The following is a 14,570-nucleotide window of genomic DNA, read 5'->3' as shown; positions in this document are numbered from 1 at the left end:
GTCCTTTAAAGGATCAGAGTAGGAAAAGCAAGCTGAAGAGAACAGAACAGAATTTGCAAACTTGTCTGGTCAACAGATTGTCAGTTGCAAAAACTTACAGAGTATGAGGGGGAAGAGTTCTGGCTTGAAGGGAATAGCTAAGTGGTCAGAGAGACACAGTTTAAAATAAGTGAAGTGAGAAACAAAAGAGTCGTCTCCAATTACTAAATCCAGGGTGTGTCCTTTGTGATCAGTTGGGCTAAGAACAAACTGTTGGAATGCTTTGATCTAACCCAAAGATAGAAGCTAAATAGGAAGACTGTGAGTCCACATGCATATTAAAGTCACCAAGAACACGGCTCCTCTTAAATCGGAGATAAAAACTCCTCTAAAAAGGCACCACGAGGCCCAGGGGAGTCTATAGACACTAACAATAATAGTAGAGTGGGAAAGAAACAAGACATTCAAAAGAGCAGAGCAGGACTTCAACAGAAAAGGAGATTATAAATAACAATTATGCCCCCACCACGGCCAGAAGGGTGAGGTTGTTCAAACAAACCGTAACCTGGAGGGACTATTATGTTAAACAAGAGATCTTGTTTGTCGTGAATGGAAGTAAAAATGGGGGAGAAGGAGAAAAAAAGACAAATGAAAGTAAAATGTAAATAAAAACTAGAAAAAAATGAAAACTGGTGACAGGAGTGGCAGCCAGTCCTTTTGTGTTCCCTCTTAGCCGGAACCGAAAATCACTGCTCTGGGAGCGAAGCAAGGGATGTCACCAGGCTTCCAGGACAGGCAGAGAGGCAATAAAGGAAACTGAATATGTATGTATAGATAGAGACAGCTGGAAGACCAAAACTACTGACCTCCATGAAAGTATGTCAGCACATTCTTGAAAATGTAGTGTCCAAGAGGGGACATGGCAAGCTTCTATGCTTGTTGGAGGAGAAGAGCAGAATGACTAGAGTCAAGTACAGAGAAGCTAGAGAGAAGCTAGGTATAACACATTTTCATTTTAAAAAAAGTCTCTGCAACAGGAGACCCCTGAGCTCAGTGTCAACAACACAAACAAAGCCTAGAGTTCTATGTACCCAGCTCTTTCCAAGCCAGATTGGTGTGGCTGTGCACTTTTCATATAGGATTCAGGATCTGGAGCTTGTCTCATGCCTATATCTGCACAGCTCCTGCATGCTTCCTGGGGGCTACACACAGCAGTGGCACCTAATGCAGAGATTTCAGGCTCTGGTCCTGCAGACCACACATCTGCTGCTTCTTGTTCTAGCTGAGCCCTTAACTGGGCTAACGGGTTGCTTGACTGGAACCTTTGTAAGTATTTTCTCTACTCAAACAGAGCAGATCTTAGATTCCCTAAGCAGTGTAATATTTAAAAGGCAACCTTCAACGCATTTAGGAACTGAAAACCGAGTTCATATTAACCAAATAATTAACCAATCATTACTTTAATGAAGGTTTCGATTAACTGTAGCCAAGAGCTCAGCTGGAATGAAAACCATTCCATAGGGATGTGGGACCCCCAGGACCAGGGATGTGTACCTCTGAAATGATTGACAAAAATAGTATAATGATCTAAAAACATCTAGTGTCAAGCTTCTCTCCTTGAGGAGCCAGCACAGCATCTGGTTCATCTTAGCTTCTGGTCTCTTAACTGATCTGTTCATTTTTTCAACAGCACATGTTATGCATGATGGTTCAAAAGGCACATTTGTTGTGAAGTGGAGCTACTAAGAAACTGGAACACTTGAAAGGAAATGAATTCTCGTAGTCAGTAGTTGTGATTACAAAGACAGTCACGTATATTGAGATATCCCCTTGATGACTTCTCTCCCACTTTCACTTTTACCTTGCTGTAACGTTCACCATAAAGCACAGACTGGCAGCTGTAAAGAGAATCTGTCAGCGTTTCTTTGAACGTTGGTTCACTTGGCTGAGCCAATTGGTGCAATTGATTTTTCTGTGTTTTTGTGGAGGGGAAGTTATTCAGTAATCATGGCTTTGACTGACAGTCAAAATGCTATTGATAGCTGTCCCTGACATTGTCAATGGAACCGTACAAAGTTCTGATAACTTAGACCAGCAGAATTAGGAAATGAAGAACACTTGCTTTTCAGATAGGAATTTTAGAAATCATTCCATGAGCATATCTCATCCTGTGTCAGATATATGTTGTCTTTGGCTGATCACCTTGAATGATTGATCTGAGAGTGCAGCAGAGTTTAAGCTGAATTTTACTGTGTCAATTTATCAAAGCATTCATAGCACTTGGCATGCATAGCCAATTAGGATTACAGCTATGCAGTTGGTTGATTATACCTTGCATTTCCTTCACTTTAATCATGCTTTACCGTGTTTTTAAAATAATTTCCTTGTGCTTTACTACACTGTACTATATTTTTACCAGAGAATGACTTTTCTAAGGATTGTAGCTCGCACAGACATCTTGGCTGGCTTCTTCCAGATCCTTTTACACAGTTTTTTCAAGATCATTCTGAACATAACAGTTCTTCGAGATGTTTTTTTACCCTTTTAAATCAGCTTGGCTATTCAGAAGAGCATAGGAAGAAATATTGTTTGCTTTCTCTCAGGTTATCTTCTTCAGTATTATACACTCGATTCAGCAGCCAGCCATCACTGAAGCCAGCCCAGGACATTCTGTGCAGCTCAGAATGTGAAGTCAGAGCGGTCTGGACCGACACACCATATTTACTTTGAACAACTTAGTGATGCCGTGAAAACTGTAACAGCATGAGGAGGGAATAAAAACAACCAAAAACTCCCTCTAGCTCCAGATACTGTATGCTCCGAGTCTGGGAGGAGACAGTGACAAAATATTACATATGCTCTTTCTTTCAAAAAGAAAAAAAAAATTGAAAACAGATCTGAAATACAATTAAAATGCAGTTTGCGTTACCAGAGGAGAAAACCATGTCAGGGTGAAGCTACACTGTGTAAACTGCCATAAAACATTGTGACTTCACAATAAATCATTTTCATGTATAGAGTTGAGATAACTTCAGAAAAGCAAAGTAAATGTGTTGTTAAAGCCTGGTACCGTGAGTAAAGACCCTGCAGTGGAAAATAACTCAGCAGCTTAGTCTCACAGTGGTCTGCTTTGGATCATATCAAGTGTTGGAGCCTCTGAAAGTCAGGTGAGGCGAGGAGATTGCCATCAGAATGAAGAAAATTGGGGGGTTTCTGTTTTGACAGGTTAGCCAAGACTGTCATTGTGGGGCCTTTCTTCCTGGGATTTGTCCAGAGAACTCATTTGACTTGTTTACGTCAGTGTGCAATGTCAGAGGTTCCTTCGGATTTTTAACACCTGCTTACTTTATTATTTTTGAGGCGCCAACCTCAAGCCCTTCTGACACAAGACCTTAGTGAAGTCAAAGTGTGTTAATATCCAAGAGCCTTACTCGTGACTCAGCTATGAGCTTACTGAGGCTCATAGCTCATAGCTCATTGTATAGGCCTGAACAGACGAGGGAAAATGGTGAACTCATGACTATGTGCAGGGGGACTGTCGTTCTCGGCCTGCAATTAGGCATTTCAACTTTGTGAACTTTCAAAGCCCATCATACTGTATATTATGCTGTATTTCAAAATTATTTCTGCTAATTAAGTTAAGATTATTAGGTTGTATTATGATGCTCAACATACCATAAGTACAGATCACAGCATAAAAACATAAAAGAAAGAGCTTGCAGTAAGAGTGAAGTGGAAGAAAAAAATGAAGGAAAGGAGGTATTTGACTACATTTTGTAAATAAAAAAGGATTCTGTCCGGGCTGAAACAGTTTCTGGAGACAAACAATGTCCGTACTTTTCTCTCTAAATAAGAATCATCCTGATCACACTAATTTCTGCATAAGGAATTGGTTTGGGCATGGTAGGCTAACTATAAACTGTTAAATATATACATATATAACATTTCACTAAACTTGGCTCGGCTCCTAAAGCTGTTATGTAATTAACAGATAGTATTCAGTTTCAAAAAGACATCATATATGTAAAGGAAGCTTTTAAGTGAAAGGGGACATACAGTGCGTGCACAGAAACATGCTTTATAAAGCAGCTGCCAGGTGTTCGTCAATACCTGCAGGACAGAGGCCTGATCACATGTCATTCTGTGTCCCTCAAACCTGTAAATAACCCGACAACCTGCAAATGCTTGTGAGAAGATTCCCTTAAAATGTTTCCTTAGAGCTGCCAGTGTTGTTGCTGGGTGAGCACAATCCACTGTGGCTTCCTGAGTATTTCCTATTGGAGCACTTGTTGTCAAAATGATGAGTCAGTTTAACTGTACTAATTTTTAGAAGTGTCAGCCATGCAGTCCTGTACTCTTTTTTTTCTGCAAACAAAGTCCCTTCCAAAAGTCAAGGTACATGTTTCTTCAGAATGTTATTTGTCAGAGTGTGAAAGAACTCAAAAAAGCCTTTCAGGAGCACTGTTGAGATGCTGCTGTTTCAATCTGCAGTGGCTTTGGTAAGTCAGTTCAAGTGTACACTGCTTCTCTCTTCCAGGTATTACTGAGACGGTGGCCCAGCTGGTGTCTGGCTGGGTGGCGGACAGGAATCTGGTCCATAAGTACCACTACCACAAGGCCTACCTGATCCTCTGTGGCCTCGTCAACCTGCTGTCACCCCTGGCAACCACCTACATCCACCTCATGGTCTACGCTGTCTTCTTCGCCATTTTCTGTGGGGGATACATGGCGTTGTTGCTTCCAGTCTTAGTGGGTACTTCACGCATAGCTCCTTTGTAGCTCTTCATAGCTACAGTACCTGACAGATAAAACTAAAACTAAAGAGAAAAGAATAGGGCAATTTTTCTCCAAATACGGAACCACTGCTTTCTAAAATAAATACCCACCCGCCTCCCAGACTCCCGGTACATTGTGATTGACTTTGCGGTATAAATGTTAGGCATTTGCATCAAGCTTCAGGCCCTGCATGAACCATAGAAAAGCAAACAATTTGTGTTGCCTCCCTTTTTATGCTTGGTGTTGTGTGAAATACAGATGATCTTTGTCAAAGCTCTCCCTTTTAACACTTTTTTCACTTTTGAAGTGAAAAGTAATAGTACACTGTTGGTGCCTATTTCTCCCCTTACTGCAGCTGCATGTTTGCTGTAGCTTATCAGGAGACCTGCCAGTTTCTCACAGTTTCTCTGTCGTGTTTATGTCTTTTGCAGTGGATGTTTTAGGCCTGTTTCTGCTCATGGTTTTTCCTTGTTCGATAACAAAAACACTGTACTAACAAGTATGGATAAACATCAGAAAGGCCACAGATGACAGGAGGCCATTCACTCCATCATGTTCATTTCATTCTGTTTCTCTATATTCCCATAGTCAGTGTTGGTTGTACTGGGTGCAGTTTAGTTTTAATATAAAACATCTTTGGCAGGGCAGTGCTCAGAACTGCAAATCTGCAATGGGCTCAATTTAATATTCTGACAACTATTAGATGCAGAGATAGGGGGACATCAGGAATGTCCCGTGAAATGCTGTTTTGAGTATTGGTGTTTATCACAGTGACTGTGTGTTGAATTCATGGTACAAGATGCCAACCGGGGACATGACCTTGGGGTCTTCATAGCAAATTACAGTCATGGCCAGAAAAAAACAGAGCACCTGACAAACACCCATCCTGTGTTTTTGTGAGAACTTGCACACGCCAAACTGGAACCGAACGTGGGACCCTGGAGCCGGGATGCATCCGAGCTGTCCTCCGTGTCACTGTCCCTATTGCATTGAGACAAAATGGAGAAAAACCCATTGGTGACAAATAAGAATGTTGAGCAGCTCTCTTGTTGTAGCCTGATCCCCTTGTTTAGGAGAGAGTTCTTCTTTTTGACATAATCTACTTGAAATATGTTTGTCAGGCCTTGTAGAGAACTACTCAAATTACAACACTGAAAAATGACAGAACTACATGTAAACACACTTTAGGGGTCTCTATTCTTTCATATATATACACTAATTTGTACATGTTTGGGGATATCTGCTCTCTGGTCCTGGGTTCGATTCTGTCTTGGGATAGCTTATACAGTATATGGAGTTTGCATGTTCTGTCCACATTCCTGTGGGTTTCTCTAGTGCTCTGGTTCCCTCCCATTGTCCAGAGACATGATGCTTAAGTGTGTCTGGCTCTTGCTGTCTCAAGCATCCTTGCCTTGACAGAGCAGTACTTCCAGGTTAGATTCTGGGCTGCTGCGACCCTCGGCAGGAATGTCCATCTGATGATGGCCAGAGGGGCCTGACTGAGTGACCGTGTGTGTGCAGTAAAGGACGCCTGTGAGCTGGGGCTTTTGTAATTTGATTCAGCTTGAAAGAAAGGCCGAGCAGCAAGGAGGTGGTGGCGCCAGCTGGAATAGGAAGGTTTGCTTTGTTGCTTTGCCTAGACTCAGCTGGGCCCTCTCCCTGACCTACTTCTTGTGTTTATATTAGACTGACTGAGGCACTGCCTCCTGCCAGGACTTGTTCCTTCTCTCATGGTATCGTACAAATGTATTCAGAACTCCAAGCCATCAATCATAAAATCTATAAGGCCCTGAATGACTCGACTATACGACTTGTCCCGTTAATGGGTTCAGCAGACTGCGTGTTTATTTTGGTTCAGGGTCAGAGAAGTTATGCCTCCACCTCAGATTAGAAATCTGTTCCTACAAGTTCAGAGAAGGGTGCTGCTCTCTTGAGCTGCTCTGTGTTCTTCACCTTTTGGTGAAAAAGTCTTCGAAGTGAGTTAAAACAAGGGCAAAACCTAAACCGAGCGTTTTATTTGGAAAACGGGTCCGTGTGGCTAATCAAGGCATAACCTGGAAGGAAAAGATGTCAGTTCGGGTAGGGATACAAGCTCTTGTTTCTGCAGAATTTCGAGGGCGGGCAGGCGGAAGGAGTCTGCCTCCACTTCCTCAGTCTCCCCTGCGAAAGGCCACAGTGTTCTTAGACGCGAGTCAAGCCATGCAAAATGGGCAATTAACAGTTCTGTAATAGTGGGTTCATTAAAACAATTCCAAACTGGATCCCAAGAGTTCCCAAAAAAACATTAAAATGACCCATAGTCCAGTGTCAAACCAGCTGGATAGGTTTGCAGGCAGGTGGAAGCCGAATGAGGAGATCTGGAGGCAGATGTTTGTAGAAGAATCCAAGGGAGGCTGTCTTCCAGCAGGGCCCCTGAAAGTAACTGATGAGCTAAAGAGAGTAGAGTGTTCTTAAAGCCTGCGAGTAGCCAGAAAGATACCCCTACCACAGCTGTTTGGCAGTGCAAGATATGGCATTGAGGCAAGAGGTTATGAATTAATTGGTTGTTAAAGAGAGCTGTTGAGCCCACACTGGGGCCTTTTTGGAGGCTAATGAGATTTGGAATTCCAGCCACACTTAGTGGCGCAGGGAGGGTGCGCATGTGTGTGCGTGCTTGCGCTTGAGGTTTTATAAAGCACGCTGCGATCTGAACGGCACTTTCCCTTCTCAGATGGCGTTCTCTGGATACGCCAGCCCCTGTGTCTGTGGTTTTGTTGCCCTCGGCCAGCATTCCCCTTGCCCCGCGCCTCCGGAGACGGGGCTGCCTATTTGAAGTTTTTCAATCTGAAACATATGCCTCAGCCTGGCCCTGAGCACAAGCACAAACACAACAAGCCTGCTTTTGACTTCTTAAGCTCACTGTAAAAGTTCATTGAGAATAAAATCCATATTAGTGGTCGACAGCAGATGGTAAATATGATCTGCTCCACTTGGCATTCAGTTCCCTGGTACAACACTAAATATTAGGTGGCCTTTTGAGACTTTGTTTTTCAGAATAAAATTTACAATCCCAGCGTCTTATAGATTTTACAGAAGCTCAGATTCCCAGAATATTGATATGTTAAGATACTTACACTTTTGAAAGGAGAAAGATTCCAGATGAAAAATAACTTCTTGAATTTTTTTCAATCTGCACCCTGAAAGATTTCCAGGGCACCGTCAATTTCATTCAGCTGTTTTCTTATTGAGTAAAGAGAAATACACATTAACTGTGCTCAGGAGTAAAAAATACTGCAGATTTTGATGTGCATCACATTGTACCTGAGGTCAGTGTTACAGTCAGTAGCCATAAGCACACGCAGGTGATGTACTCAGAGAAACACTGAGCACACTGGTTTTATTGCAGAGAAGTGCTGTTGAAAACACGTTTTCTGTTCAGGTGCTTAAATTGTGGAAAAAAATTGCAAATCAAATTCCTTTTCCTATTTGAATATAAAAAACATTGAATTCACATGAATGTGTTTGCAGTACAGCCAGCAACAGATTGAGGAGTGAAGGTTATCAATAAATTGTTGCTACTGTGTTTCCTTTTCAGGTAGATCTTGTTGGGGTGGAAAAATTGAACAACTCAATGGGCTTCTCCATGTTCTTTGTAGGGATTGGTTGCCTCACAGGACCACCTACTGCAGGTAAATGATGGGTGGGATCAATCACTGATATGTCCCAAAACCAGTTTGTGGATAGGCCCCCCTGTGTGTTCTAAAGACTGTCTATGCAATAATATTTTTCCTGATGCAATAATATTTTTGCTGCCTATTTTATTTCCCTAACCTCTTCATGGCCCCATTTTGGAATCTTTGATACTTCCTTATGGGACTGCACAGTACAGTTTTTAGAAAAACTGAATCATTTTTTGTCTTTGAAAACGTGCTCATGCAAATCTGTTTTTTTACTGCACATTGACAAGAGGAAAACCAAGCAACATCTGTCAATATTGACAGGGATCTTTAGAGATTTATAGATATTTATTAGATATGTATTGCCTGCAGGGTTGCTACAGCAATCAAAACTTACCACCCCATGAACCAGCAATAATAACGAAAACAACAAATGCACACTTCCTGAGAGCAACAGAGGCAAATTCTAAAAGTCAGTCTGCATAGAGATGGTGAGAATTGTGATCACAAGCAGATGGGATTGATTTGGGCAGTCTGCTATCCATCTAGGGACTGAAACTGCTGCGTGCAAGGTGCCCTCCACCCATGTCTTTTCACAGATAACAGCCAAGGCAGTCACAGAGAGAGAAGCAGAGTATCATCTGAAAGCGTGTTACATATGCAGCAGCTTTTATCTCATTAATCCCAGGATAGCTTTGATCTGTGTGCTGTCAGCTGTCTGAACAACTCTAGGAGGTAACTACTAATCAACAAAATTTGTTCTTAAATTATGTGTCTATCCAAAGTGACTTATATTTAAAGAAATGAATTAACTAAAACAAATAGTGTAAAAGAGTAGCAAACAAAAAATGAATCAGTTAATACAATGATTCAGAATAATATAATAACATAAAAAGAGTTACATATCTGGCCCATCTGACTGTTTGGTAGTTAGTAATGAATTGTTCCAAGGATCTCATCCAGCTGTTTCTTGAAAGACACTAGGCTTCAATAACATAGCTAGATACCTTGTTCCACATTCACACAACCCTTTGGGTAAAGAAGTGCCTTTTCGTTTGTTCCATTATACAGTATATACAGACAGGGTTTAAAATGTAATGAATGATGGAACCAATACCATTTCTGCATTTGCAATGTCTCTCCGTATTAACTTGTATAAGTCTGTGTCATATTCTGAAGCACAGAAGAAATCGGGTAATAAAGTGGCAGCAAGGACTGAACTTCTGGCTTCAACCCCAACATGCACTGCTCAATCTGATAGATGCAGCCTGGCAGCCAGTAACCAGGCATCTGTAATTATTGTACATTCTAGTAGGCTTGCTCTTTGAATTCCAATTTTAGACCTCATTGTTTTAAATGAAGCCAAGTCTGACATGCATTAGTTATGTCAACAGCATCTGACTGAGGATGCAGGTGACTTCTTTGTTTAATGCAATATTTGTCAGCCATTCCACTGTTTGTTTCTCAGTAAAAAGTTTCAATCTTAGAAGTAACACATCCCAGCATTGATCAGACTGGGTAAGAGATTCTTGAAATTTTAACCTGTCTGATCACCTCTGTTACAATAGGAAAGGAGGGTGTTAATTGATAAAGCTTAGCAGTTGAAATTTGCTGTGGCAGAGTTACAGTTTTCAGGAGGAGAAAAGGAAATTATGAAGCACTCAGCTCTGATGGATAATTAACAAGTTTATTTTAGAGAGACTTCAATTTAAAAGGCCAGTGTTTCATTATTAAATATAAAATGCCAGAAGGAGCCAAGCCCAATGAAGGACAAGCTTCTTTGGTGGTGGAATGTGAAATATTTCACAGCCCATAAATACATATTGCTGATATTTAGGTTTAAGTCAGATTTGTTTTCTTTCAGTTAAACCTATTTAAATGTTCTAATCTTCTAACATTAGAAATACCAAGGGGTAACCGGCTGCCTGCCTCTGGCCTTATGCGAGAGAAATGAAAGATGATCTTTGAGGCTTTGAGGAAGGGCTGAAAAGTGAACCCTGGCCTCTTCGTTAAAGGAAAGCACTTCTCTGCCATCCCACGTGAGCTCAACGACACCAGCCAGCCAGACTTGCAGAGTTTGGTGTGATTTACGACACTATAAATGTACCAGGGCTCAGGACGGGCCCCAATTAAAGAGAAGGATATGTCCTGGAAATAGAGAGTGGCTGAATTTACCAGGAAAACCACAGGATCTGACCTTTTGAGGTTTGGGTACACAGGAGGGTGAAACGCATTGCCTGGCCCAGCTGCCTGGACAGCTGCTGGACTGCGATTGCCCTCTAGTGGTGAGAATGCATAATACTACCTTGTAGGAGAAGAAAGGCAGATGAATGCATATACATACAGTACATCCTGTATATACATACTGTTCTTTGTACTGCTACTGTTGCTGCTACTGAGGCTGGCTGGTCCAAGGAGACAATTGTTTTTCATGGTACCTTGAAGGGGTTGTAATTGATGTATAGTTCACTTAGTCTCTCTAAATCAGTTTGGGTAAAAGTGTCTGTAAGTCTTCTATATCCGATATACTTAATTGTGTCTAATGCAGCAGTGCCACTTTTGTCTGGGCAGGCGTACAGTATTTGCTGTGCAGTGGTGGAGACCTGGCCATCAGTGGCACTGACCGTGTTGTCATGTCGTACGTTCCAGGCTTGCTGTATGACTACACGCAGACGTACGACTGCTCCTTCTACCTGGCGGGGGTGTGCTACCTCCTGTCCTCCATCTCGCTCTTCCTGGAGCCCCTCGCGCAGAGCTGGAAGGCAAAGAGGCGGGGAGCAGCCCGATCCGGAGAGCCGGAGTGCAGAACCAATGGCTGCTTCGTCTCAGACGCCACCAAGAATGGGGTGGTGTAACAGGACCGGACCGGAACCCTGCTGCACAAACCGAACCGTGGGGAGAGGAACTGGGTGGGACTGGGAAAGTCACGTGGGCATCACTGGGGCTCCCAGGCTTTCATTACTGTGGGGAAAGGTAGGACCTTTGACATCGGAAAGAACCCAGACATAACAAAATCAATTCATGACTTTCTAAGTAAACATCCTCTTCTATCACATGGATGATGAAAGCAAAAGAAAAAGGAAAATCCAATTTTCTGTTGTCTGGATAAGCACCAGGTGTACGTTTTTGGAGGCACCGAGACTAAAATCATAATTATTTTTATTCATATTTGTATTTTCAAGTCCAGAAAATGATTCTCACTGATTTTTGCAACTCTTCAGAAAGCCCGTGATTGCGCCTGATTGGCCCGGTCCTCAAAAAAACAAGACGGAGAAGATGGCAAGAGTCCCCAAGCTGGGGCATCAAGGCAGTGTCCGGGATGCCTTGGAAGCGACACACAAAACTGTCCAAGAAAGAAATGTTAAAACTGAGAATTGTACGAGCCGTCGACTCCAGCATTCCTGCAGCGCTGCCATGCATCTTTCTGAACAACAACCCAAGCTGTTACCTTACCCTGCAGTACAAATGTGCTCACCTGCAATCTTCAGGTCTTCAGATGCAGCATCACTCAGACTCAACCTAGACCATATGCACTGCAAGTAATCATGTTACCACTAATGTGAGATGGTCAGACTTTCTCTTAAGAAGCTTGAATTCATTTTCCTGTCTTTCTTGAAGCACCTTCATGACCTATTCCCAGTAGCTACCCAGCATACCTTGAGCTCTCCTCCCAGACTTTGCACGGTACTGGTGAGCTCTTTGGCTGTGCAGGCACTCTCTTCAATAGATACTGTATATACTGTATGTATTACACTTGTGTCATTAGAACACTGAATTCATTAACAGAAATGAAAGCATGCCTTTAAATCTGCACTACCAAATGTAATAATAAGTGCTATTGAAAAAGACCATGGGCTAAGGCAGAAGAATTTCATGAGATTTTCTGGGGTTTATTTTTAAACGGGAGAGGAAGATTTTTTTAATGAGCATTATCATTTGTATTCTGTCTTTTAACCTAGCATTGCCAAAACACATTTAGGATTTTTTGTTCTCTTTTTGGCTTTTTTTAGTAAGTGAACAGAATATAAATCTATAAACCAAAGATGGAGTTGTTAAATAAACTCAGCCAAGGCTTCTGGAGTTTAATGAACAGCAGTTGGGGTCATGAAAACAAACCTACAGAAAGCTCTACCACATGTAATTAAATTCTTATGAATTCTGTGCCTAATATTCTCTGCAACTGCTTCATTTAACTCTCGAGAAGGCTTTACAACTGAAGTGCAACATGAAAAATGTAACCAAGGAAACACACAGTTCACACGACACCCTCTCATACAGCTGTTGCAATTACCTGAGTCTTCCAAATGTATTTGAGGTGCATTTTTTCTAGGTAATTTTAATCAATGTCTTTATATTGCATCCAATTTTTGTTCTTCAGCCAAGAAGTACGTATGTGTCACAAAACTATTGGTTTAATCTTGCTCATTTCATTTTCTGCTCATCTTCAATTATGAACATGAAATTTCTCTAGAATATGGGTCTTAAATTATAATCAGTACAGCTTCGTCTGTATCCTGGGTGATGATCCAGTTCACTCAAAAAATTTAATCATTTTTTCCATATTTACTGATGCCTTTCTTTTTACTAGGTGTGACTTTGAGTGCCTTTCCTGTACACTTTTGTGCTAAAAGGATGTGCACAATGCCTTTCTTGGGTCTTAAATTGTAAAGCTCAAGACCAAAATAAATAATGCCCATTGCACATCATGTCTTAGTACAGCCTGGTTTGGAAATGTATTTCTGAACCCTAACCACCTCCACCAGGCCAGCAGACGTGTGATTGTATTGGAGGAATTTTGTTTCATGTGGTCATGAAATTACATTTATACATACTGTATAAAGAAGAAAACTACTGAACAGCTTTTCTGTTTTCAGACTGATTGGCAAATTTAAAAGACAGTCCTTGTTAAGGGAAACCAGCCCATTATAAGTGGTCTACGCACTCTGATTCTGTACCCGAAATGAGAAAGTTGAATGTGTTGTGCACTGTACATGGACACTGCAGAAGACACGCTGTTTAGCTGTCGTCATCCTTCATGGCCCAGGGGATTTGGGACAGTGCCTTGCAATGAAGTCCTTCATGTTCCCCATCTGACATCAATCCCAAGGAGACAGCCTCGTGTTAAAATCTATGACTGTCTTCTTTTTCTGCCTTCACTCAAGCCAGTGGTTCTCAGTCCAGCTCCTGAGGAATCCCAGACTCTGGGTTTTTGTTCCAACTGGGCCCTCGATCACTGGTGCTAATAAATGCCTGTAACTGACCTACTTGCTTGTCTAGAATTTGTTTGCACTCTGGCCTTGGTTACAACACCTTTAGCATGCAGAAGGTTATGCAGTCTCGCCTCAAAGTGCCAATTAAGAATGTGTTCTATTTCTCACTAAAAACTACAAGCTTTTATTAGATGAGTTTATGATGGAAACACAGGTGGAAACAACAGTGTAACAGATTTCAGTCATATCAGTATTGGTCACTAATTAGTATATCAATTGGTTATTGATGCCAAAAACCCTGTAAATAAAAAAAAATGCTTTAAGCTCTTTACAAATGTAGAAATAGGCCTCAAATATAAAACCCCCTTTTGTTTTCTCCACTATCCTCTATTTTCTGTATGTTAATAAATAATGTCCTTCACTTTATAGGGCCTACAGTAGTACAACTGCCCATTACTTGCTGGAACCAAGGTACAGAGCAGGGCTGTCCAGATCATCGTTTAATTATTGGGACCAGTTTAACAGCTTCTTTCCCCAGCTCTTCTGGTGCTGCTGCTTTTACGAGCCCCGAAAACCCCACAGGTACACAGGCCTCCTCCAGAACTAGGATTGGACACTTCTGCTCTAGACCTTCAGACCATTCTCTTGCCCCCTTACTAGTGATATATTGCTTTTATCAAATTTTGGCTATTGTCTGTTTTGCAGCTTTCCAAATTCTGATTAATTCTTAGCACACTTACATTGAAGAACATCTATCTATAAGTGCCTGTAACCTCCTGTGATCTTGCAAGATTAAGCTCCCATCTCATTAGTAAATTCTTTATCTCCTTCTTCGACGAGCAGATCCCTGAGGGTTCCTTCCTCATGGTGTGTTATAAAGACCTAATGACAGAAACACTTAAAACGTATTGCGTGAACTTTCATGTGTTACTGTGTATGTGGCCTGATA

General features: G+C 41.7%; 1 protein-coding gene across 1 annotated transcript in view; it reads left to right on the top strand.

The window, feature by feature from the left end:
• The window catches only part of slc16a4 (solute carrier family 16 member 4), a 39,155-nt gene extending 25,487 nt beyond the window's left edge, over nucleotides 1-13,668 (top strand). The window contains exons 9-11 of the mRNA XM_088922452.1: nucleotides 4,517-4,728; nucleotides 8,330-8,423; nucleotides 11,061-13,668. Of these exons, the coding sequence (XP_088778578.1) occupies nucleotides 4,517-4,728; nucleotides 8,330-8,423; nucleotides 11,061-11,266 (512 nt within the window). The 3' untranslated portion in view covers nucleotides 11,267-13,668. The remainder of the gene's footprint in view (nucleotides 1-4,516; nucleotides 4,729-8,329; nucleotides 8,424-11,060) is intronic.
• The last annotated feature ends 902 nt before the right edge of the window (nucleotides 13,669-14,570 follow it).

Source organism: Atractosteus spatula, chromosome 7 (assembly GCF_055471065.1).
Source record: "Atractosteus spatula isolate fAtrSpa1 chromosome 7, fAtrSpa1.hap1, whole genome shotgun sequence".
NCBI lineage: Eukaryota > Metazoa > Chordata > Actinopteri > Semionotiformes > Lepisosteidae > Atractosteus > Atractosteus spatula.
The sequence above is the reverse complement of the archived record's forward strand: the minus strand, read 5'-3'. Positions and strand labels throughout refer to the sequence as shown.